Here is a 26,581-nt window from a genome sequence, read left to right as displayed (position 1 = left end):
GGACTGCTTGGGACTTCCTGTGTTACAAAAACCTCAATAAACCTGCAAACACCCACGTTTTTCCCCTACCTCCTTCTCTTCTCTCTCATCAGTTCCCCGCATTTCCTGGTTTGCTATTAAAAATGACAAGACTCAGACTCAGTTCAAGGTCCCTGACAAAAAGAAACAACTTACTTTCTAAATGTATCAACACCTTCTGAGAAACAGCAGCCAAGAAAGCTTATAGGAGCATCAGTTCTGAAGAAAAGTGAATCATGGCGTCTCAGCATCCATTTGGGACCATCCCAGCACCAGCCTTCTTTCAAAAGCTTGGCAGGGTTAAGAGGAAATTTTTACACTCAGATTCTCAGCTCTGCCTTTCCAAACACCTCCCTCCCAGCACAGGCAGCTGCACTTCCTCCTTTCATCTCCTTCTGCAGGGAAGGGTCATGCCAGCACTTGAGGACAGCAGAACTGCACTGCAGACTGCACTGCACTGTCTACAATCTCAGAGGGTGATGGGAACCTCTCGTATTATTGCCAGCTCTTAACACGTTAATGACAGCTGAAGTTTAAGCACTGGAAAAACCACAGTCCCCTCACTGAGAGACAGATTTTAAATCTACTCAGAAGCATGTTCCAAGTTGAGCTGGCAGAGCTCCCAGCTGGCAGAGAGGTAGTAAGCCCTCCTGCCCCTTTTCGCCATTTAATCCTTTGGTTTTGGCATTTGCACTAGGCTAAATGCCAACTGTGAAGACAGAAGGAGTCTCTTTTACATAAAAGTGAATAAAATGTTTTGTAAGTAAAGAAAGCAGTATAGAGTTAAGTGGCTAAGCCCTGGTCTAACAGCACCACTGATAAGCATGTTTCTCTTTTTCTGAAGAAATGTGGTATTAGGCTGTGCTCAATAACCTCCTTTGGTAGCCCTGGTATTCAAGGACTCCCTTTCCAGCCTATCCCACAGGTGCATCAAAGCAGCTTCCTGCCCCTCTGCACATTGCTGAGCTACCTCTGCTGCCCAGGGACTGTCCACATGACAGTAATAGACACAGTGTGGACAAATTGTGCTCCTCCATCTTTTGTAAAGGGAAACTCACCAAACTCTTCCTTGTTAGTTCCAGCCTCTGCTAAAACAAGACTGATGCACTTAGCACCATTTGCATCCAGAGTACCCTCCAAACATTGGTCTGAACGTACCATTCCTGAAGCTTAAATCAACCACAGATTTCACTATTATAATCACTACAATAACTTAAATTCAGGCAAAGGCCTTTTTTCATCTACAGTTGATGGCCTATAAGCAAGATTCCTGCAAGTCTGAAGGCATGTGTTTACCTCAGAGGAATGGGATTAAATGGACATAAATGTGCTGAGTGAAACATTTCTCTGCTTTAGAAAAGCATAGAAAATTATTTTCTTATTCCTCTTCTCTTGCTCTCTCTTTCCATAGTGGGGCCTAACCTGAATATTCATTTTAAAATCCAGGAACTCTAAACACTCTGTTCTGCTGGATTCCTTGATAAGCTTTAAAGCTGACGCTAGACCCCTGTGAAAATGTCTTGTTTTCAGGAGAAGCCAGACTGCAAAGGCAGACAAGTACTTCCTTCCACAGGGTAAACACACATGGGTGGGAGCAGGGAGAAAAGTTTGCTCAAGTAAAGTGGGGAATAAACAGACTGCAAGAGACAGTAATGAGTGCAAAGCATCTTTGCTTTTCTGAACAACCTACACTTCTTGAAGTTCTATATCTAGTCATCCCTATTTGCAACCAAAGTGCTCATATACCTACCAAAAAAAAAAAAAAGTAATAGTTTTCTACTGCACCATATACTGAAACCATCTGATTAACTCCATCTCCTTATATCCTATTACTGCACCTCAAGTTTAATTGTGTCAGCTTCCAACTAGCACAATCTCAGGGGGAGAAAGAAGGCAGAGATACTTAAACTAATGAGGAAATTCCCATAACTGAAGTGAACCCAGGAGAAAAAGAACCTGCTGAAAGGAATATTTTGATTAAGGGAAATAAGATACAAACCGTATAGCAAAAGATTAGACAACAGCAGTGCAGAGAAGACGCCAGGTTTGGCTCACTGCATCTAGCAAAACCAATTAGTGATTTCCACAGCACTCATTAAATTTCATTAAATTAATTCCATACACACACTCCCCCACTGACTGCTTGCACGCCAGCATTATTTGAAGTTTGTAACGAATTCAAAACACAATTAGGAAATCTCCTAATGATTCCCCGTGTGACACAGTGGGATACTCTCCACTCATCTCCAGTCTCTCCACTGATGCGGTGACTGCCAGCAGTCAGTCTCAAAGGGAGATGGAACAGCTGAAGGAGGAGGACCTGGACAGGATGCCTCTTTCACTGCATGTAAGACAATGTTAAAGCACTTTTCAAAAGAAGTTGGATTGTTCTGATCTGTAGACATCCAAACATTGCTATGAATGCTAACTTTGGAGCGTGGGAATTCTTTCAAAGAGAACTTGAAAAATTATGTAGGTCCCAGTGAGCTGTCAAGAGTTCAATATAGTATTTTTCATCTTAAAAAAAAACCAACAAAATTTTCCTCATGCAGCAAGTCAATATACACTTTAAACAAAGGGTCCTCCTTACCCTTTTTCTAGAATACAATGCAGCAGTGGCCAAATACGAGCAAGCAAAGGCACAATCTTGCACCAGCCAACATGGAAAATAATGGCTCTTTAAAGTGAGGCACCAAGTGAAAAACACTCCCAGTGAAGACCTATGTTAAGGACCTCTGTGGATCCTATATCCTAATAATGGCAACATAAGTACAAGCCCTGGGGGCTTGGTTTAAAAAAAGAGTAGTTGCTATTATAGTATCACCTGTTGAAAAGACTTGCAAATTACCGCATGCTCCCCTCCTCCAGAGTACCTGTTTTAAAACCTGTGTTTTAAGCTGCCCAGCAGCTAACCTGCTCCAAAACGCCAATGGGAGGATGAGAGTTTGGATTTGAAATGTAATGTTCATGTCTTTCACCCTTGTTTGTTTTTTCCCCCACAACTTGTTGATAAGGAACAATGACATCTTGCTATTAACCTCACAAAGCTAACTCTTGTAACCATTTCTTAAGGTTTTTTGAAAGACAGCTCTTACAGAATAGGTAAACATAGGCATGGACAAGGTAAATAAAATCACACTGAAGGAGATGTTAAAAATCAGTAAGAGAAATACAGCAGTGCTACATCACTCATGAACAGAGCTTCAGGCAGAAGGGAGAGTTAGCAAACAGCTTCAATAGACACTAGAAGGAAAGGAAAGGAAAGGAAAGGAAAGGAAAGGAAAGGAAAGGAAAGGAAAGGAAAGGAATGGAAAGGAAAGGAAAGGAAAGGAATGGAAAGGAAAGGAATGGAAAGGAAAGGAAAGGAAAGGAAAGGAAAGGAAAGGAAAGGAAAGGAAAGGAAAGGAAAGGAAAGGAAAGGAAAGGAAAGGAAAGGAAAGGAAAGGAAAAGAAAGGAAAGGAAAGGAAAAGAAAGGAAAGGAAAGGCTCTTGGTTCATAGGTCTTTGATGATTATGTTCTGAGACTTTGCAGCAATAAGAGGCAATTTTAAAAGAATGAAGCCCCCCATGTCAGATTCTGAAGTAGCAGTGAGGTAGGAACACTTGCATTTCTGTCAGCTTGATGGCTCTATGTATGTTATAAACAAAGCTGAATTTCTTAATCCATGGATAAACTCCATTCTGCATGCTTTATATTTATATAGCAATACAGTCAAGACTCACCTCAAACTGTCTTGTAAATAACTATACTGTTTTACTTGAGTAGGAAGGTTGATTACCCCTCTGGAAAATGTAATGAAGTGTCTTAATTAGAGCAGACAAAACCAGGGCTGTCAATTGGAAAACCAGGTAAGGCTCAGTAGGGACACTAAACCTTTCCTTCTACTCCACTGCAGCATGTTAACTATAACTGGCTAATTAGGAAGCCCTTTTCGTTGCCTAAACCTAGGGCAGAACCAAAAGCTAGACTTAGAAGCCAAAGTTTCTCTGTTCCCCCAAAGACAGAAACCCAACAAAATCACTGTATGTTTTTTACGTACTGATTTGTCACCCACCAATCAGGACCATTGGCCGGTTTTTCATCCGGGAAATGTTAAACATGCCTAGAAATAAAATAAGGAACACATAAGAATCCCAGCTTTCTAGGCCTTAAGTCATGCATCAGGTTTACAAGTTTAGTTTTCTGCTCTTCAGAGTGCAACCTGCATACTAGGAAAAACAAAGCTCAGTAAAGACCAAGGGAACCAGAGGAAGGGGAATCCAGTATGGTATAATTTAAAACTATTATCTGCCTGAATCTCCAGGCATCCAGCTGCTGTGGGTCTAACACACTGCAGAACTCTTTCCAAGAAAGCTTGCCATAAATATGAATTACAGCCTACCTACTACAGAATTCAATCTATTTGAGACTATCTTGTCTGTAACAACAGCATTTGTCTGTTCTAGTTCTATAGATAAGCTGTTAATAAGTGTTCCAGTTCAAAGAAGTTCAATCACAGAAAGCCCCAGGGACAATAATGAGATTAACACAAACTGAGAGAAGATAATGTCAGGTAAATGCTGATGATGGTAAAATGACTTTAAAAGACTCTTCCCCATCTACTCCCTCCTTTCCCAAACCAGAATTCATAAATAAAGGGTCTACAAATAAAGGAACTAATCCCTCCCCTTTCCTTAGTTTCCTTAGGTTTATAAGGCACTATTTTATCTGGGTCAGACCAATGTCCTTTGCAAGTTAGCCTACACTTAGATTTAAAAGCTACCTTTAAATTTGTTTCACACATTAGGAGAAAAGGGAAAAACCTACTGCTATTAATCTGTCAGAATCTGCAAGAAAACAAAAGGGCCAAAGCGTATTTTTAGTGTACAGGGGACTAATCCATGATTATAAAACCAGTTCATGTACAAAAGGTCAGCATTCCCAGCTGGAGCCAGATTACAAAAATTCAGGTTCAGATGTTAATGTTTATATTAATATAAATTCAGAAAAGACAAATGCAGCCTGAGAATGTGACATCATGGACCTTGTGTCACAACCTTATGCAGAGTACTAGATGAGTACCCAAAAAGTCCTGAATGGTGGCAAAGAGATTTGTCACTTCTAGAAACATGTTAATGCAGTACTTGGATCGACAGCTCAATTTAGTCCTTCTTTTACAGTAAACTAATAAAAAAAAAGGATCCAACACAACTACTTAGCTTTACACTTTGCTGTTGCTGTTATGAGCAGTGGTATTTGCATATATTTGAGAGCAGAAGTCAGTCCAAAAGTCTTTCAGACAGTTTGGATTCTAACTCTCATGGAAGGTTACAAGTACCAGGACATTGTTTTCCCTATCACTGCTGTTATTTCTCAACAAAGTATAAAAAACATACCAGCATGCTGTTTCTTTTTTCTGCCCACTGCTGCTCCAATAATTTGAATCAACTCCTCCTCTGAAGCACCCGACCGTAGGTGATCTCTCAAGGACACTTCTGAATTCCCAAAAAGGCACACCTGCAGCCAACCCAGGGAAGCAGAGGAGGAGAAATGAGAAAGAATAAAATAAATTACTTTTACAAGTATTTTGTACTAACCCCAGAGTAAAGAGCTTTGAAGAGGCATACCCTATTGAAGGGAACATTTATGGAGATTGTTTTCTTTATCTCTCCTCATGTACATGCAGACAGCCTGGGATGTTTATGTAGCCTAAGCTCATTGGACCGTCAGGCTGCCTCGGTCATCTGATGTTAGGCTGCAGCACAGCTGTTGTCAATATCAGGTGACAATGCATAAGTGCCAATTTTTAATTGAAAACTTTAATTTTCCCCCAGAAACTGCCAGTTTCAACGTGGCAGGAAATGGTTATCCCTCCTTGTTCTACAGCCATTGAGCAAACATACAGGCTGCTCTTGAAGGAGAAAAGCTACAAGTTGTTTGGGAAACAAGACAAGATCCTTGTGGAATGCAAAAGCCAAGCCCTCACAGCTGCTTGGACCCTTTTTAATGAGAAATCATCTGCTTGTCACATGTTTAAGATGATTTTGAATCAAAGATTAGAATAAATGTTTATATTTACTGGCCTTGCAACCATGTTTTACAACTGAAGTTAACTATGTTAGGAAAACAGAGAAACCAAAAAAAAGGTGATGTAACATCTCCCTAACAGCCTGACAAGATGGAACAAGAATTCATACAGAATAAATAAACAGGAGCTAGCTGGTAATAATTATGCATCTTTACATCCCAGCTACTTTTAGGGCACGAATTTCAACACTATTTTCACTGCATGAAATGGAAAAGAATCCTGCTTCACTACCAACCTTTAGGTTCCCATCTGCTGTTATCCTCAGCCGATTGCAGGATCCACAGAAGTGCTCTGACATGGAGGTGATAAAGCTGATTTGTCCCTGGAAATGTGGCACCTTGTAACTCTAAAGAAACGCAGAAGAGAAAAAAAAAGAGTCAAATACAGACTCCTAGCTTTTATAGCTCCACTTGCCTAAAGACCAGAAAATCTTTTTTAACATAGATTTTCTTCAACCCTAAGATCATATCAAAGAAAAAATAAAAGTAAAGTCAGTTTTTCAGGTGTCCCAGTCTATTCCACCCCATTCCTAGAAATCTCAAACTTGTTAAATGCTTGCTCTTGTAGTTATCAACTAACAGGTGATGCCTCTAGGAGCATGAGCTAGAAATTCCCCATTTGGCACTTTACACTCTAAAACAATAGTTTTTTCACTGAGCAACTCTTCCATCAGGATTGTTTATGTGCAAACATAGACTAACAAAAGTTTCAAAAGCTGCAAATACAGGATACAGGCATGGTATTCTTTATAGCTGACTGAAAATACATCGAGAAAACACGTTGTATTTATAAAGGTACAGACTATGACTAGGACTTCATAAGATCAAGTCTCCTGCAGGCAGCTTGACCAAAACCTACGAGTTTCCACACTGAGTATTTATTCCTTTGGTTGTCAAATATCAATGCTGAACTTGGAATAATTTGGGGATTTGGGGCAGGGAAGGAATAGGGGCATGTTTCACACATTCTCTGTCCAACCCCACCTTGGCTGTGCTGGAAGTCTCACAGGGTAATTTCTCCAGTTCCGGCCATCGCTGTTTAATTGTATCAAGCATTTCTTTGTAGCTCACCATCTTCTTGAAGTTCCATTTATTGCCTAGAATTAACAAAACCAGCCTAACCTTAGACTGTGGATTTTATTTTCTTAATTAGCAGAGAACCACCTTCACATTCTCTGTAAGTGTCACTTAAGGTGACACTGAGGTGTCCCAGCCCCAACAAGTCCTTCTACACCTTATGGAGGGAAGAAGATAACCTGCAAAAAGTTTCAGGCAATTCCTAATTCCCTTGAGGAGCTTACCAAAACTGGGGTGAACATCTACCAGCCAGCTCACTTGTGTCCAAGAAGAATCTCAAAGCAGCAGTACTTACCATCAAAGGGCATGTATTCTATGAACCGCACGTCAAGGGGCAGATCCTTTGTGAAATCCACAAAGTCCAGCACTTCATCCTCATTGAAGCCTCGCATCACCACACAGTTTACCTGCAGGTAAAGCAGACACCTGAAATCAGTGAGCAGAGTGTGACCTGCACCCCCAGCTGCACAAGGAGATGATGTGAATTCTACTCATTACTTCTGGATAAGATCTTCAAGTTTTTCTCCAGTTTTAATAAAAATTATTCATGGAGTGGGGTGGGAGGGGAGATGGAATATAACAAATTCCTCATCAGGTGATCTGTACGTATGGTAAAAGAAAACAGTTTCAGAGTAAATAACATTGACTTTACCTTAACAGGATGGTAGCCAAGTTCAGTGGCTTTGTGGATTCCTTCCATTACCTTGTGAAAGCCTAAGATACAAAAAGAGTGAAAAATAATTTTTATTGTTTCAAAGCAGAATGCAAAAGGTGGTTATTTAGTACAAGACAAAGAGATGACAAATAAAAACCAATCTGATTCAGTAGACAGGGCTGCAAGTAAGAACAGCTGCAAAAGAAGACTTCAATTATACCCCCCCCACAACCCTCAAAGACTACCAAGTTACTATACTCAAGTCATTGAGATCAATATTTAACTGATATTTGAGTAATCAACAATACAGGTATGATTTTTTTCTATCTTTGGATATCCACATATTATTAGCATAAGATTCTGCACTCCCCTGTAAGACAGCTTTCCTTGTGTTACATTCTTCTTAAAGGGAGTGGAAAGAATTTATGAACTGCCTCCAGATGCACTGAAGAAGGAATAATAAATTCATGTTTATTTTATAGTAATGGCTTGTGTCTTTTCTACAATAACAGAATTTCTCTGTTCTGAATCAGAGAGCAATGTTGCTAAGTGAATTTTAAAAGGATTTTTCTAAAGTACATTTGGGGTGGAATGGGTTTAGGAGCAACAAAAAGCCCCTTGATTCCCTGTTCAACCCTGGCTACAGATGTAATTGGCTTCCCAAAGCTACTGACTATCCATTTGTCAGAAGATCAGAGGCAGCATTTTTCAGGATCATCATTTTTATGACTAAACACAGGAAATTAGTGAACAAAATGTGGCCGGGATTAGAGCATTTAGGAAAGCAATTCAATTGGCCTTTGACCCTTGAAAACAAGATATAAAAACTACAGTAACTTCAAGGAATGAAGTGCCCAGTTTCATCCTACCATTTAGTGTGGCCTACACCTACCAGCTGCTCTCAAACAGAAATATATAGTTAATTTAGGGCAAGTGTCTTTGCCCCTACATGTACCTCTTAAAGCTGGAAGAAAAGCAACAATATAGTTTTAGAATTCCAAGGTCATTTAGGAAAGCCTCTTAATGATCTCATTCAAACCCCCTCTTCTGTCTACTTTCTTTAAAGTTAAGACCTTTCATCAGGACATCCATTCCATATTTTGTGTATTATTCCCTCCCTGACACACCCAGCAGCTGGCAGAGAACAGAGGTGAGAACAATGAGACAGCAAACTCCCGAGCTCTGGGCACACATTTCTGGTGAGTGGGGGCGCTCAGCTGCTCGCCCCGTGTTTGTGAATGCCTCTTCTACCCTGGCAGGTTCTAGACTAAGTTCCATTCCTGTTCTGCACATGAAACTCAGGTATGAGAGCCCAAACAGTGTATGAGACTGAGCTCCTTCTTCCAAAGCTGTAATCTTCAAAAGCAAATACTTTTTATGTGCTAATAAAAGGGCAGTATGTCTCAGAAGTTTTGATGACAATCCCCATACTGCTCCTAGTCATATGTTTTTCTGCACAGGTCCATCACCCTCCTTTCCTTATCTATGATCTACTGGAAACTCAGATTCTCTAGTGAACAGGTCATACCTTCATTACTCTGTAGGTGCTTTAGCAGAAAAAAGCAGTAACTCAGCAGTATTCTGTACATATTTAATATGGGATGCATACTTAATATGGGATGCATCAGAAAAAAAGAAAACTAAAGAGACAAAAATTTCACTTCACTGCTCTATGGCTAGTAAAGGCATCATAAAGCATGGACATAGGAAAGCAGAAGATACAATTATTTAATAAGCCAGTTCTAATGCTAATCCTGGCTGCAAAAAGTGGTGAAGAGCAAAGTTATTTCACATAGTGAAATAACTCTTGCAAACAACTGTTTGCATTTATGGCCTGTCACCCTTCTCAATCACCACCTACTTGTGCTTGTGCCCAGGAAGTTTCCAGCACCTGTGGTAGATCTCATTCCAATTAAGCAAGATTGCAGGCAGATTATGGCAACAGAGATAACAATACACTGCTGTAAACACAACCCAGAGCCATAAATGGGATCAAAAATCTCTGCTACTGATCAGAAAATCTAATCTGTGACCAGAGGATTACAGAAAGGAGAAACTCAACATAACTAAAAAGGCCAGGAAGAAACCACTTCTCCTCTTTTACCCAATGAAAAATTTCAATACTTTAATCATATTTGATTTCTTCTGAAGTCAGAACTTCAGCCAGTTTTATAGTATAGAGAACCATAGAGCCACACAGAAAAATCCTATATGGAACAAAACCTCCCAGCAGTTAATCTTTACAGGAAAAAAGGCTTCAGGCCTACATTTAACGATACAATACAGCAGTACCTCACTTTCCTTGTATGAAACACACATAAAAAAAAAAGGAAAAGGACAGGCCATGAAAGAGGTTAGACTGCCTATCTGCATGAAAGTATTCTTCATTTGTTCATCCCTTAGAATGTGGAAGATTGGAAAAAGTAGAAATATTATGGTACTCTAAAATGCTTTCACACGTCAGTGAAATCTCAGTTATTTTGTCTATCCCAACCATCTGCAAGTAGGAGCAGATGTGATGCAGGGCACCTGCAACAAAGATACACATTTTCTGCATCTTCTTAAAACCCTACATCAACTTTCCAGCAAAAGAGAGAAATTATTCCAAGTTTCTCAAGTTCCATAATCAGATGCCACTTTACTTTCCAGAGAAGTTATCAGCCTGTAGTAGTCCAAGACCAGGGATCCCTCTCACCTTAACAGAGCTAAATCTTGTTGCCTCTGGAACTGCCATAGGAGACAGGGTAACTCAGTAGAGCAGGCACTCTATTCTCTGCTCACTCCACACTTGGAAATCTCCTATTAAATAAAAATCCTCAAAAAAAAAAAAAAAAAGGCATTTTACATAATTTCAGCCTTTAACCTTAACAAAAGAAAAAAAAGAAAAAAAAAACAAAAAAAAAACAAACTAACTCAATGTTACTATTTTTACCTGATCTCTGCTTGGAAAAAATATCTATGATTTGGAGACTTTTTCTCCTTTTAAAAAATATTCAGTAATAGAAATTTCCCTGTTCATTGTCTATGCTGTTCAGTTGAGCAATTTCTCTCTTTGTTGCTAAAAGATCTTTTTTTCTTTAAAGGTGGAAGAGAACATTTATGTAAATAAAAATTACCTTCATCCCCTAATAACTTTTCATTTACTTTACAGGCAGCACATTCCTAACAGCTTATAATCAGATATGAAGATCTCTGGCCTTATAATTCAGGAAGCCGGAGGCTCAGCTTTGCCCCTTCAGTGGCAAAAGAAGGGCTTGTTCCTAATGAATGTCACAAACCATTGTAATACTCAAACACAGAGAGCAGAAGGAAAGAGCACAGTCAACACCTGTTTGTGATTAGTTACTCCCAGATACCATTCTGGGAGCCAACTGTGCCATGACACAACCAGATCAATGAAACAGCCGACACTGGAAGGATAATGCTCCAGCCAGCTTTATGACAGGAACTGATTTCTGCACCATGACACAGAAACCTGACACTGAAGTAGTGCTCCCACAGAGACTGTTGACAAGGACACCTTCCTGCACCTGCCAGCAGAACTTCAGTTTGCTAGCAGTGATTCAAATGCTGACATTACTTCCCACAGCATTCCAGATTTCTACAATCCTTTCCCTACATGTACCTGAGGCTGTTGCACCATCTGGTGGCTACTTAGAGGTTTTGTCAGAATTAGAAGTTCACACACTGCTTAAGTTACAGTGCTGGACAGAGAATGATACAACATCAAATCAGTTTTAGTTTGGAAGGAAGCCCAACCATGAAGCTGAGCTCCATCAGCTTTAGGATTCATTTAAACCAGAATCTGTAAGACTGGGCATATCCAAGCGTTTCTCAAATTTTACTTGCAATTACTTGCTCAGTAGGAGAGAAGTTACAAAGCCAACAGCCCTCCTCAAATTACCTCAGGCATGGTTTATGTTTATTCCTATTAAAAAGTAGTGGATACAGAACATCACTAACCACAAGTTAGACCACTGCTAGCACACCCCAAATATAACTTCCAGAAACTGCCACTATTCATGACAAGAAGTTCAGTTCTTGTGGCATCTTTGTCCTCAAGTGGTATCGCAGAAACATCTGGGTTTTTTGAACAGTATAAAAGCAGAGCAGCATACAAGACCAACACAAGATTTGGATAGCTCTTGAGAGCTATGACTAACCAATTATACACTATATGACTAACCACATAACTGTGGTAAATTGAGCATCTTCCACTTCACCAGATCCAACGAAAAAGGCTCTACCTGCTCTTCTAGCATTACAGAAAGGAGGAAAAACAGTCACTATTGAATAATCTAGTATAGACTATTTTTCCTACCCTCAGAAGGATAGCAATTCACTTCACCCCCCTGAAGTAACTGACTGTGAAAGATATAGTAAGAAACTCAGGACACTCCTGCCAGCATTAACACAGTTGCCTTAGAAGGTAAATTTGTACCTTTCCTTCGGACAATGAACTCAAATTTAGCTGGCACCAAAGTATCCAGGCTAATGTTAATGGCATTCAGTCCTGCTTCCTTCAGCCGGGGCAGCAGTCTGGTTAAGTTGATCCCATTGGTTGTGACAGCAATGGTTTTCAGCCCTTCTAGTTTGGACAGTTCACCTAGGAAAGAAAAGTAAAAAGAACACTTTAAAAAGTAGTTTAACTAAAAGGTTTAAAGGTTACACAGAAAACCCAAAAGATTTGTGAAACAAAGAAAAATGTAACACTCAACGTGTGAAGAAAATGTGAACACTTAGTGCTTCGGCCTTCTTCCAGTTGTATTGGTTTAAGAGACCAATTTTAGCACATATCCATTTCAAAAGATATGAAAGAACAGTTTATTGCAAGCGAAACTGGTGGTAAAGTTTTGTTTTATTAAAATGCACACTAGTTTTGTTCCTAATTTCTTAAATACCTACTTTATTGTTGAAAGACAGCCCCTGATTTTGTGTACTTTCTTTTCCTCATCCACCTTTGCAAACTGAATTTTATGTTCTGCAATAATAATAAGCAGCAAGCCATCCCTTTCACAACTGACACCTGATCTGTTTATTTAGCAACTTCTATCCTACAATGCTTTACCAAAAAACCAGCTCTAACCCAGAGGTAGCTGCCAGCAGAAGTTTAAACTTATGAAAGAAATACCACATGCAGTCCTAACAAAACAGAAAAAGGTCAACATACTAGACTATTACAGAGAATCCAAGGCAACAACATCCAAAGGGACAAAACATTTGCACTTGACAACTGAAATATTTCCATTACCAGTGGTAGCCCAGCCGACTGGAGAGTGCTTACGCAAGACACTAAAAATTGGCTAACAAAAGAAAACAGCATAAGAAGCAGCTAATATCATGAGATTGAGATTTAGAAAAGAAATGCCTTCTCATAAGCCAAATGCAGAAATCCTCAGCATACCAGATCTCCAGAGATCAAGCTTTCAAACCTCCAGTTATCAGTACAATAACAAACAAGAAAAGAAACCCTCATAAACAACTCACAGAAGCTGAGCCACAGCAAAATAATTTACTTTGGTTTTTCCTCCCTCCCTCCCTCCCTCATAATCTCCACCATAATTATTTAAGAAATATTTGAAGAACCCTTACTCTTGAGACAGCTGTAATTACAGCACAAATATTTCATAGTCCCTTCGTCCCTCACTATTTTACCTTTATTTATTCAAGTCGATAAGGGCTTTATTTCTGCTTTATCTCATTGCCTAGCTCTTTTCAAAATATTCACCCTAAGCCAAGTCCAGAACACTGGAATGGGTCAAGCTAGGTCACAGCAAAGATGCTGAAGTTTATAGCAGCAGCATTTTGGAACATGATTAGGAGGTCCATAAAGACATGAGGTTGTAGGGAAAGAGCAATTTTACTAAGAGAGATTTTTTTTCCTGACCTTCAGCTCTCAAAGTCCTCCCAAATGACCAAGAATAATCTCTTCCTAGAGGATAAGTGCTAGTGGCTCAATTTTGCCCAAGATTATTTAACATTAGCTATCACTAGCAGCCTAATCTTTGTGAGAGTAAAGGATACATGCTACAGCCAGAGAAAAGTTTGGAAACATCACTACTTTTATTTATAGCCTCAGAACGCACAAAATGCTCAACCTCAGAATGACTGGGAAAAAAAGTCTAGGTGCCATAGAGGTTTCATTGCTAGAAATGTAAAATATACATTTACAAATATTATAAAATATTATAAATAAATATTTATTATAAATAAATAAAATATAAAAAATAAATGCATAAAGGTATTGGATAAAACTAATGTCATTCTGCAGCCTAAAATGGAAAAAAAAAATTTAAGAAGCAGCGCTAGTTGATTAGATCACCACAGGCAGCAGCTGATGTCCATGCATCTTTTTCCTCATCAGACAGGGTGAGATACTGGATGAGGCACTGGAAATAAACTAATATGTGGAATCAACTGTAGTAACAAGCTGGACAGTAGACAACTGTAAGAAGTTAGAGATGGAGGCTTAACACTAACACCAACAAGTTAAAAAGGACCAGTGAGAACACTCTACCAGGTGTAACCTTCACAGGGTCTTGGCTTCTTGGCTTGTTGACCTCTAAAATTAAAAGGGATCAAAGAGACTTCATAACTTTGTAACTCTATTTGTACCTGTATTAAATCTGTTTGCTGACCTTTGGTCACTGCCTTATCACAATTGGCACAAGCAAAGGCAACTGACAAAAACTACCAAGTAGAAAAGGAAACAGAACAGATGCTCTAAGTCCATAGCATGAAGCTAAAACTTTTATGTCAAGCTTGAGCCATGAAATAAACCAATTTACATTTATGTTTTCCTTTAGGATATGGAGTCTCTTCTTAAATAGACAATTTTCTTACATATTCTCCTCCAATCACTTCCTTAACTGCACTTCTCCCGACTGACTCCAGAAAAGGTACGCATGCTTCCTAACACATGAACTAAGTCTATCCTACACCACTTCACTCTTGAAATGGGTATAAAAAGTTGCTATGAAAAGGCATCCAATATTCCACCCTCCACCCCATGGAAAATTATTTCATCAGTGCAGATGTATACTCCCCAGACTACTAATAACAAATAGCTCTCAAGAGAGTTTATATCCGATGCTTATTTAAACTTTGAGTACCTCAGAGGGGATGGATTCTATATTCCCCTATCAGCTGCTTCAGAAAAGTCTCAAACATATGTTTTCACCAGTCCTCAGGACATAATTTAGCTTTCAGCAAGTGTTAGATGCTCACAGTTTATGTACGTTCATCTGTTAAAAGATTTTAAATAAAGAACTGTAGCAGGCCTCTGAATAGGATGGTCTCCTACAGTAGCTTCAAATTGTATCTGTTCATTGAAACAACTAAAAAACTTGAATTTGTGTCTCAAAAAATTTGGAAACAGAAATCCAGCATTAACATTTTTGAGCTTTACTCACAAGAGTAAAGGTATTTCACAGATCATTTATAGTTTGGAGAAAGACTTGCTGAAAGTAAACCTAACTTAAACCCCAACCCAATTCAGCATGAGCAATATTGTAGGCAGCTTCTCCAAAACCATCTAGAAAACCAGACTAACTCTATCCCAGACCAAACCAGTACATTGTGCTAAGATGGCTTCAATAAAGATGCTGTACTCAAATTCTGCAGAAGACATTTTAGGGCTTGATTTTCCCTCAATGAGTTTTCCCACAGTTATTACATTGATATATTTACTTTTGAGTCTCATCTAGATCCTGGACTGTTACCATAGGGTAACACCAAAGTGTGAGAAAACAGAAAGTGTTTGTAGACCTAATTCAACAATTTTCAACAGCCTTAAAAAAAACCCAGCCAGACTAATACAAATCCACAACAGAATGAACTAATACAACATGACAAACATCTTGACATCCCTTACCTTCACCCCAAGAGCACTATTGTTATCCACTAAAATGATCACTATGAATCTGTCAAAGTTCAGCTGTGAACAGGAACACAGGCAGAATAATGAAAATCCAGTGGTTCAAAAAGATCCATTTCTTCCTTTCAGGCACAAAAATAAACCTTTGAGAATTCTATCATTGGAGTAAACCAAAACAAAAAGATGTCTATCCTTCCATTACCAATACTTCTGGATTGCAGCAATACAATAATGATTTTGCAGTGACCTGACTACTCTACTTAGACTGTCAACATCATAAGAGCTGTGTTAAGTCATCAGCTACCACTGATAAATAAAAAAGGTGCCTACAATACAGTAAGAAAGAAAGCTCTGCACTGAACTGATGACATGGTTGGTTTTGACTCGTTTTCATGCCAATATTATGTGCTGAACTGCAAAGCTTTATTGTATATACTAATTTATAAATCTAGTTCCCTTTTACAGGAGCCAATAATTATACCTATTATCATTGGAAAGAATCTATTATCTTGAAAGAAACATGTCTCTTGAAAGGCATATAGCTTCCTCAGTACTAAAACCACCCCAAACCCCTCATGCATGGGCAAAATGTTCTAGACAATGGTATTTCAGAATTCTAAAAACTTAGTGCAATTTCAGAATTCACAATCCAAGTTCAAGAAGACACACCCCAGCTCACTCCAGTCACACCTTTTCCAGCTATGAACAGGTCAATTCTGCAAACAATAGCTCTTCTGCTTCCTTTAGAAGGTCATCTTCTTTGGAAAAGGTCTTCCATCCAAATCCTGAACAAAACTGAGCAGAGGCAGGGAACATTTTCTGCATAAAAGCTCACTGCATTGGTAGGCAATTTTTCTTCTTTCAAGACTTTCTTCTTCCACATAAACCTTTTTTTAATCTTCAGTACTTAGAAGAGTGTATGCCCAGAAATAGACAAGTTCAGTTGTCTACAATACACCAAAGTGCACCCACCTACATAGCCTTAATCTAATTCATTGCCACTACACAAATCTACTTCAAGATATGAGACTTTGGACAGAGCAAAAAGCACTTAACTCAAGAAAGAGGTCATTTAACACAATACCAATCAAAGCAAACAGACTTCTAAAATTTACCCAGTAATTTACCCTCCATTGAAGTAACAGTCCTCATCAATAAGTTTAAAAACAGGTTTTTCCACCATTCCTTATTAAACACAAGCAAGTGACATCTGTTATCAAGGCAGCAAAACAAAACCACCAAAAAAACACACTCCTAAAAAATCAAAGAGAAAGCTTGTTTTGTTTGTAAGCATATATCACTTGTTCCTCCTCACTGAGGACCCGATCATGTAAGTTCTTGATTTTTCACCATCAGGCTGCATTATTGCAAGCTACTGTAGTAGATGTTGAATATAAAAACAATGCTAAGTTCAGCTGGTATAATACAAAGACACGTAAGCTCCGTCCAAGCAACAGAGCAGAACTGGAAAGTTTCTGAAAGGCACCTTGCATTTCACAATGTTGGGAAAAAACACCACAGTAAATATGGAATTATTCTTCCAGTAGCCAGACTGTGTCAGTGGATAGCTGTAAGAGCAATTCTTGCATCAATGTGTACCAAGTCACTCTGAAACACTCTGTACTGATTTGGGACTCACCCACAATATCCACCACATCAGGACGGATAAGTGGTTCTCCACCTGTCAGTCGGATCTTGTCCACACCTTCTTTCACAAACAGTCTGGCTAAGGTGATAATCTCCTGGGCAGTTAGGAGCTCTGATTTCGGAGTCAGCTGAACACCTTCCTCAGGCATACAGTACTGACCTGAAACAAAGGTTACAGAAATACATGAGGCAAAAAATAACCCGCAACAATTAATCTAATATTGATGGGCAAAATGCACCAAGGGCAGCTGTCTTTAATGGATGCCAAATGACACCAACTGCGCAAAAATTTTACAATCTTCTAACAATTTCGTGGTTTACTTCAGAGGAAAACCCAAGTCTAATTTGATGTGCCTCAAAATTACAATGGATCCACTCTGAAGAAAAAGATGACCTCACTTCCATCTAAACTGCATTCAAGCAGAGACACCAAGTTCAAGGCGCAAGCATTGGGATATATCACCAGACTTTGCAGACGTAATTGTGGGAATGCCTAGGTAGGAGCTCTCCCGCTTTTGGAGACTTTGGACACACAGGCATCATTATGTAAACCACACCAAGTCTGATAAAAGATCTGTCACTTCCACCTGTCTCTGGTAGAACCCTAGGCTTGCTCCAGGTTTCCCACCCCACCAGTAGCTCAGCCCCAATTAGTCTCTATCTGTCATTTATTGTTACTTTGTGAAGACAAGAAACAGTACAGGGCCAACACAGCAATAATACCTTAACCCAAACCTTGGCTTTTGTAAAATATGTGCAGGAGTTTTGTGCAAGGAAAGAGCAGACACTTACACCTGAGGTTGCACTTCTCAGTCAACGAAATTCGCAAGTAATTATGCTGCCGCCCAAAGCTGTCCATCAAAAAAGCAGAGAATGGAGCAGCATGTTCTAGCACAAAGCGTTCTCTTCCTGAGCTTTGTAATTCCTGCAACAAAAACAACCAAGTGTTAAATATTTGAACAGTTACCCTGTCAACTTGCTGTATAAATATCAACTTTGAACTCAACTGATAATTATTATTCCATTCTTCTCACATAGACAGCTGCCCAAGGAAAACCATTGTCAAAAGTGGCCATTTATTAAGTTTCACACCCTACCTTAATCCATTTCTACAATTTTCCTTGTCTTTGCCATAGGTGCTTCAGGCTTTTTTTGTGCAGAATAGAAGGTGGTTTTGTTCAACTGCCCGTCTCTTCCCAGAATCAATGATCCAGGATCACCTATGCTCACTACAGCCCTTGGGTAAATGAAATTATTGAGTAGAGGCCCTTCCTGCACTTCAGCACAAGAGAACCTGAAGTTGATGAAACACTGCATCTCTGCCTGTGTTGCTACCATATCCCATGTGCAATATTAACATCTTTTTAACAGCAAAACTGAATTATTGCTATATACAATTATGTTTCATGACACTTGTCTTAATTTCCAATGAAGGCTTCCTGCCTAAAACCATGTAACAGAACACGTCCAAAAGGCTTGTCTCAGTTAAGAGATGACATATAATGCAGGGCATCATGGAACTGGAAGAGAAGTGTGTGATTTCTGAACACCCGTTCAAGCTGAATAAAAAAGATCAGAATTTTAAAAATTTCTTTATTAACTGTCATGAAGTGAATATTACAAGTGATTTCTACTTAAAAATTTGGGGTTTTTTTAAAGCACAATGTAATACATTCTAGAGCAGCACGATTTTCAGGAAGTATGAGTATTTGCCCTCTACAATGAGGGCATAAGAAGGATGAGGAACTGCTGGAGCAAGACCAGATGAGGCCACAAAGCTGCTCAGATGGCTGGAGCTCCTCTCCTAAGAAAACAGGCTGAGAGAACTGGATCTGTTCAGCCTGGGGAGGAGATAGCTTTGGGGAGACATTATCACTTTCCAGTACCTAAAGGGGACTACAGGAGAGCTGAAGAGGGACTTCTTACAAGGGTCTGTAGTGATAGGGCAAAGGGGAATGGTTTTAAATTGAAAAAGAGTAGATTTAGATATTAGAAAGAAATTCTTCACTGTGAGGGTGGTGAGGCACTGAAACAGGCTTCCCAGAGAAGTTGTGGATGCCCATCCCTGGAAGTATTGGATGGGCTTTGAGCCAACTGGTCTAGTGCAAGGCATCCCGTGGGAGGGGGTTGGAACTAGATGATCTTAAAGGCCCCTTCCAACCCAAACCATTCTAGGCTTTTGTGATCGCATTAGGTATCAAATATCCCAAATAGCAGCTGCAAACAAATACAGTTCAGTTTATACCAAGTAACTTAAAAATATCAGTACCATCAATGCCAGAAAGGTTAATTATAGCAAGGTCTAAATGCAGGAAGTCTTATTGCCTTTAGCCCATGACTTTCCAATTACAATGTTATAGCTCTCTGTTTCTGTACCTGTAAAGCACAGCTGAAACCACTCTGCTACTTTCAGAAAATATTTTGGTACCTCAAGTGAAACTTACAGTAACTGAATAAACTCTTATCACAGTACTGCAGAAAAGCAAGAGTTCACCAACATACTTTTATCAGCTGGTGGATACTTGCTTCAGGCACTACATACAAACATCCAAAACCCAACATAATTCAAACTCTGCTAAGTATTTTCACCTACTACATCAGAGTTAAATTAACATTTTATGGGAGGTCAATTTGGTAAGTCATGAATGAGGCCAGCTACCTAGCATCACTAAATAAACCAGAGAAAACAAAATAATTAAGGGAACCACCTTCACTGGGTCCTCGTTAGTTAACCACATACAGACATTTAACAATCAGTGAATTTCAAATCTAGTGAAAAGGCACATACAAAACCATTTCCTGTATATGTGGTGTTCACAAAGTTTGTGCGTTGTGTGCATGTGTGAATCAGCTGCAGCATTGTGCCTCAAGTTAAAATTGTGCTGACTAGTCTCAATAGGCTGCAGCAGGCAAATGATTAAAGAAAGTTTTGACATGAATTTAAGATGCAGAATTAGGAACCAAACAAAATGACACATTAGTGCATATTTAAACTGCTTATCTAAGCTAAAGTCATGAGTCACATCCAGTGAAAAACAGACGGGAAATCTCCAGACATACCAAAATCAGAATGTACAGGATGATGCCAAGGGACCGGGCAGGAACACACATAGCCACAGCCATCAGCTCCCTGCCTCTGGTTATCACTAGTGACCAAAGGAGCTAGTCCTGCATAGGATTTCCCTACAGCCCTTGCAAGGAATCTAGAAATGACCAGCTAAAATGGTGAACCACCCAGGTATGCTTCTCAAAACATTTTATTGTGAAAACATTTGTAAGAAACATTTGTGGGTGAGTGGAAGCCATAGAGGACCCTCAGTGATCAAATCACCCAGACAGCAAAGGTTATCTGGGGAGAGACCCAACTTCAGCCACCAGCAGCCGCAGCAATTTTGTTTCCAGCTGCGCTAACACCAGGCTCCTGCTAAACTTACAAGCAGGAGTCGTCATTCTTGGCAGCACAATCTTTTCCCTAACCTTTAAACAATCCACTATACTTGATCCAAACAGCTTTGTGGTAAGATAAGAAGACCTTACTCTAAGAATATCCATAGCAGTGAGGAGCTAGAGGAGACAAGGGAGATACAAAGTGGCTGTTTCAAAGCCCAGAAAACATCTGTTTACCCCTGATAAAACCGCAGTAGTAGTTTCCAAGAAATTGCTTTACTGCCGGAAGAAAGCAATGCCTTTCAGTTTCAGGGGCTGCAACAGCAGAGGCGTATGGGGTGCAAGGCCAGCCTTGCCAAGACTTGGCCTTCCCTTCCTGGCAGCATCAGAAGTGTAATTGGCAACCACTCTGCAGCCACACCCACTGCTCACACACTTCACCTCCCCTTCCTGCAGCATTCTGAACAACTCATCTGGTTTTTAAACTCCCTGGGAAAATGCTCCAGCCTAGGGGTGTGTGGGTAGCGGTAGAGCTCTGCACAGCTTTAGGTTACCAAAAAAATCCTAAGTTGGGAGTCCCTTGTTTTGATAGAAATGCTGGCTCTGTTCCACTTATTGAAAGTAAGTGTTTCTCCAAATACAAGCCAGGTTAACTCAAAGAGCCCAGGTAAATATCCAGACTTCATTTCTTCATCTTCCTCAGTCAGAAAATTCAACCCTGAACAGACTAAATCTAAGGATATTTTAAATCTGCCAAACTCAGAAAAAACTCAACACAAAAAGTGGGTTTTTTTCTTGAAAACTATGCTGCTTTCTGGCCTGGCTGCATATTTGATGTTCTCCTTCTATTATTTTGGAAAGGTATTCACATTTGAGAGGGAAAGCACTCCCAAGTTTATTAAAATTATCTGAGCCACTCTTGTGGGAGCCCTCCTCTCCTGTTTCTTTCCCACCAATGCTTTTTTGCATCTTTTTTAGGATTTGGCTTCCTTACCACTCCACTTGAAGACAGAACAGTACAAACCTCCCACCTCCCAGTTTTAGAGTCTGCATTACAGGCAGGGAAAGAAGGGAAAAGTTGTTCTCCCTGGAAGAAAGGCAGGGGCAAATAAGGGACACTTTAATGCTTTTATGCAATGAAAGACAAAACTGCATACTTTTAAAGACAGTAAAATGCTTAAAATAATTTCCTGTTTTCAGGAAAGAGCCCCCACTGGAGTGGGGACACAGGAGACCAGTTCTGTTGCTGGTCTGTCATCCATCTTCATGGCTGCTATAGGTAAAGTAGCTAAAGTAAGAGGAACAACACTGCCCTTCATTAATTACTCTAAAGTGAACTGTACAGAAGCAGCATTAAAAGAACAGGCACTCAGCAAAGATTGGTCTCAATAAACTTAAAAGTTTCTATTGGAAATAACTAACTCTTGCTGCAAAGTAGCGTGTTTTAGAACAGCGAAAAGAAAAATGTTTTACACAGCTACTAGAACTTATTTCCATCATTTTCTTGTTGTATACAGAAATGGGTTTGTCTGGGAGGGAAGAATGACAGGAGATGGAATTTTTAAGCTATTCAGTTTCTGACCAGTTAGATTTCAGCACAGAGGAATTAGGAGATACCCATAAGCCATAATAGCTGATACCCATCAGCCTGAACTCCAGCAGAGGTGGATCCTGTACTACCAAAACTGCTACTGCACCCAGCACCAGCTCCTATTTTTATCAATACCATAGAAAAGGCCAGTTATCAAGGATGAGAACTCAGCTGCCTTCCTGGTAACTCAGAACAAGGATGAAGCATTCCCTCAGGTTGTTGTGTAAGTAGGATTCTCCAAAGGGGAAGAATAGGTTGAGGTTGAACCTTGTCACTTGCAGCCTTTGTGAGAGTTACTGGAACAGGAAGAAAGCAAAAGCCTGCTACAGTTTCCAGGCTACAGGAAAAAGGTTATTCAATTTCCTGAAGTAGGAAAAGGTAGATGGTTGCTGGTATTTTAACATATCAATGCCCAATTAGATAGCTTTTTCACTCAAAAGGGATGTCTATAACCCACAAGTCCCCACTCCCCTCTCTCCATAGTTGACAGGAGACACTTCTGCACATGGGAGGAATATGCCCTGTCACACAGTGTACTTTATCTGATCCATGAAAAAAAACCAGGTTCATTCTCTGGGCTGTCAATCACATGTTCTATACTAGTACTGAAAGAATGAGAGTTTAGATGACTGCACCTAGCAGCTATATTTTGACAAGCTGTCAACCCTTCAGACCTGACAAGTCACCTGTGATTTCCAGGAGAACTATTTTAACAATGCAGCAAAATTGGAAGCTGTCAGCAGAGGTATTAATAACTACCAGGAACACCCACAAACTGACAGATGCTAGAAAGGCTCAGTTAAACACAAGCGGGCAGACAACAGAATTCTTACCTACTAATCAAGCTGAAGATCCTTACTCTACTCTTCCACCTTCACTTCATCCCCAGTGATATTTGTGCATTCTAAAGCTTGCAAAGAGTTCTGCATAGACCTCAGGGACTACCACAACCTGTGTACCCATGACACTGTTAATGCTCTTCCTGTATCCACTGGCTCTTCAAGCTCCTGCAATCCCAAGGGTTTGTGCACAGCACTGCTGTCCCAGTGTAGCACCTAACACTGCTGCAGTGTCACAGACACAGCTCAGCAAGAGCTCTTCTCTTTCACGCCTCACCTTTAGCATCTTAGTCTGTAGGGAAGCGGTGACATAATGTCCTTGGCTCAACCTGGAAATCAGACAACCGCAGAGGCTGAAATGGGTCTAAGTAGGCCAAGTGCCAGAATGAGGTCTGAGCTGAGAAATCCAAGACAAATGTTTTTGTGAGGGCTCAGCAGCTGCTGCCCAACAGCTGACCCCAAACAGCAGGCTACACTTGTGGGTACTGGCACGGAGAGCACTGCCCAGGGACTGCCACTGGCTGCCCACAAAACAGAGCAACAGCACACAGAGTGTTTCAGACACGACTGGCCGAGAATTAGGGCCATGTGAGGTCTTTCTGGGCAAGCTGGACTCTCCACTTTATCCCAGTACTGAAGGCTTCATTGTGGCCAAAGAAATTTTCAGGTGGTTATATCTGGATTACAGGCTCTACAAGAGCAGATGAAGAAAGATTAAGTGAAACTTTGTATCAAGACCCTTACTGGACATGATCCATCTAGAGCAGAATTTTAAAAAAACATGCTGATTTCCAGTTCTGTAGTAGAAATAGGTCATCCTACCTGATCATTTTAGTTCAAGAATAGACTCTGGACATATATTATCATGGGTACAAGATGGCAGGATGGCATCAAACTTTGTTAACTGTGAACTAGTCAAGAAAAATCCAAAGAAATGCTTGCACACAACAGAACAACTGTGAAAATGCTGCTTTCAGAGTGCCTGTAGCTTCATGCCTTGTTCTAGTCTTAGAAAAAGGTACTCCACTCTCTGCACACCTCCGAGACTGACAACTGTATCTCAAAAACCAAGATTCAAACAAGTAAATTGTTCACCACACAGCGCTGGTACAACAGCTGTACTGAGCACACTGTTTGCAACCCAACCAAAAGACTTTGAATGGATGGCCTTGGACACAGCCTCCCAACAGTCTCCTGAACTGCCCGAGTTCTTCCTTCCACAGCTGGAATGACCATTTTAAAGGGGACTGAAATATAGTCTACTGCTCTCTTCTCCCCTTTGCACACACCTCCTCCCCAAAACCTCAGGAAACTAAACAGAACTCACGAATACTTGCAGCTCCAGCACAGGAAACAGTCAAGCAGTATTCACAACTGTTTTGAATGTTTGAATATTCTCTCATTTGAAAGCACATTTCACTGTCCCCTGTGGCTGTAATGCTAATTACTTCTCTCTACAGGTGAATCCCAGGAGAAACTGAGAACAGAAAGGAAAAATGAGTGTATTATCACTGTATAGTTGCTAAGTCTGCAGTGCCTGTTTTTTACACTAGCTCACTTCTGAAGCCCTGCAGGATATGAGCCAGTGCCCTGGCACACTTCTAATATTTACTGTACCACAAATGGGTATCGCCCAGCCCATTCTTCCAGGTACCACGGCTTTTTGCCCCTAAGGGACTTTCAGACAGATGTTGTAATTAAGCTCCCTCAAAACTATTCCTGAATGTTTGGTACAGCTACCCGATGTAAAGAAAGTAGTGAAAAGTAATTCTGACCCGAATTTATAAAAATGTTTATGGCCTAGGAAAACAACCAAACAAAACAAACTCAATAACCTTTCTAGTTTTCGGAGTCAAGTAAGCATTCAATAAAGCAACGCACAAATGCATTTGGTTTCCTGTAAGTAAGTAAGTGGCAGTAAATGCATTCAATTCTGGCGACACGGAGTCTGTCACTAGTAGCTTTAGCTTATTTTCTGTTTGTTGAAGCCAGCCATGCAATTGCAAGTAACTCAATAAATCATGTTCCAGCTGGAACTGCTGTGCCATGCCCTATTTCTGCTAGACAGTTACTGAATCTAGACTTTCCGTGTAGCTTTTTCTTCTGAAAAACAAGAGACACCAAGAGACCGAACCCACCCGAGGGACCAAAAGTTAAACCGGGAGAAGCTGTATCAGGGCAACTCCTGAGTTGACTTCACGCCAGTACCAGCACAAACAGGTTCAGTGCGAAGTTCGTATGACCATCAGAGCACAACCACTGAAAGCTGCCAAACCACTCGGGTTTTGACCCAGGCTGATCAAAGAGTGTTGTGTAATCTCTCCTTTGGCTGGGCAGGAGCACAGGACGGCTCGGTCCATCAGACCGGGTGTCCCACGTATTTCCTAAGTAAGGGTGACATTTCAACAAATGAAGGATACACAGCATTCTGTATTACTACACGTTTTGTTGACTCTTCCCTCCCTCCTATACACAATCAGGTCATGTTCACCGCACAAACCACTGGTCGGTCCAGTACCTTGCAAAATTCTATAGACAGGTTGCATTTCTCGGGAACGCGCCGGCAGCCTCCGCCCGCGGTGCCCGAGACCCCTGCTCACCCCGCCGGGCGCTGCCACGGTTACCAGAGCGCCCCTCCACGAAACACATCTTCCCAGGGACGAGGCACCGGCCCGCCACTCAAACTCCCAAACGCGACCCCCGGCGACACGGCACGGCTCGGCACGGCGCGGCACGGCTCGGCACGGCGCGGCACGGCTCGGCACGGCACGGCTCGGCACGCTCACCTCCCCCGCGCCCCCCGCCCGCACCGCGGCCCCCCGGACCCCCGGGCCCGCCTCACCTGCGCGGCGGCCGAGGCGGCCCTGGCGCGCACCCCGCTGCTGCTGCAGGCGCGGCGCGAGGCCGCCCCGCGCGCCCCCCGCAGGAGCCGCCCCCACCGCGCCGCCGCCGCCGCCGCCGCCGCCGCCGCCGCCATGCGGCTCCCCTGCCCCAGCGCACGGGGGGCGCTGCCACCGCCGCCAGCTCCGCGCCGTCACGCGGGGAGGGCGGGGGGGGGGGGGCAGCCAATCGGAGCGGCGGCCGGCGGCCGGTGCCGTGCTGCACGCTGGGAGTTGTAGTTCGTTCCCCTCAGGCGAGCTGGCCAAAGGAAGGGGGGAGGTTTCCCGCAAGGTCCCTCGGCACCGCTGGGTACTCCCAGGGCAGCGGTACCGGGCAATTCAGAGAATCACGAAATATCCTAAGTTGAAAGCGACCCACAAGGATCATCGAGTCTAATTGTTAGCCCTGCATAGGAGCATCCCCAATAGTCACCTCATGTGCCCAAGAGTATTGCCTCTAGAATTCAGACAGGCTTGGTGCCATGACCACCTCCCTGGGGAGCCTGCTCCAGGGCCCAACCACCCTGGAAGAACCTTTTCCTAAT

At 41.3% G+C, this 26,581-nt stretch overlaps 1 protein-coding gene across 2 annotated transcripts in view; it reads right to left on the bottom strand.

Annotated features, from left to right (window-relative positions):
* MOCS1 (molybdenum cofactor synthesis 1) overlaps positions 1-26,080 on the bottom strand; it is a 30,162-nt gene extending 4,082 nt beyond the window's left edge. Inside the window, exons 1-10 of one of the 2 annotated variants that reach the window (XM_066546540.1) lie at positions 26,000-26,080; positions 18,133-18,265; positions 17,333-17,500; positions 12,259-12,423; positions 7,815-7,876; positions 7,458-7,569; positions 7,070-7,182; positions 6,322-6,432; positions 5,395-5,515; positions 4,074-4,121 (exon numbers count right to left, since the gene is read on the bottom strand). In XM_066546540.1, coding sequence (XP_066402637.1) covers positions 4,074-4,121; positions 5,395-5,515; positions 6,322-6,432; positions 7,070-7,182; positions 7,458-7,569; positions 7,815-7,876; positions 12,259-12,423; positions 17,333-17,500; positions 18,133-18,199 — 967 coding nt within the window. In that variant the 5' untranslated portion in view covers positions 18,200-18,265; positions 26,000-26,080. Of the gene's footprint in view, positions 1-4,058; positions 4,122-5,394; positions 5,516-6,321; positions 6,433-7,069; positions 7,183-7,457; positions 7,570-7,814; positions 7,877-12,258; positions 12,424-17,332; positions 17,501-18,132; positions 18,266-25,999 lie in introns of both variants that reach the window. The other variant, XM_066546541.1, reaches the window with a different exon arrangement.
* Positions 26,081-26,581: the final 501 nt, after the last annotated feature.

This window comes from Molothrus aeneus, chromosome 3 (assembly GCF_037042795.1).
Source record: "Molothrus aeneus isolate 106 chromosome 3, BPBGC_Maene_1.0, whole genome shotgun sequence".
Classification (NCBI taxonomy): Eukaryota; Metazoa; Chordata; class Aves; order Passeriformes; family Icteridae; genus Molothrus; species Molothrus aeneus.
This window is presented reverse-complemented; position numbering and strand designations above follow the sequence as displayed.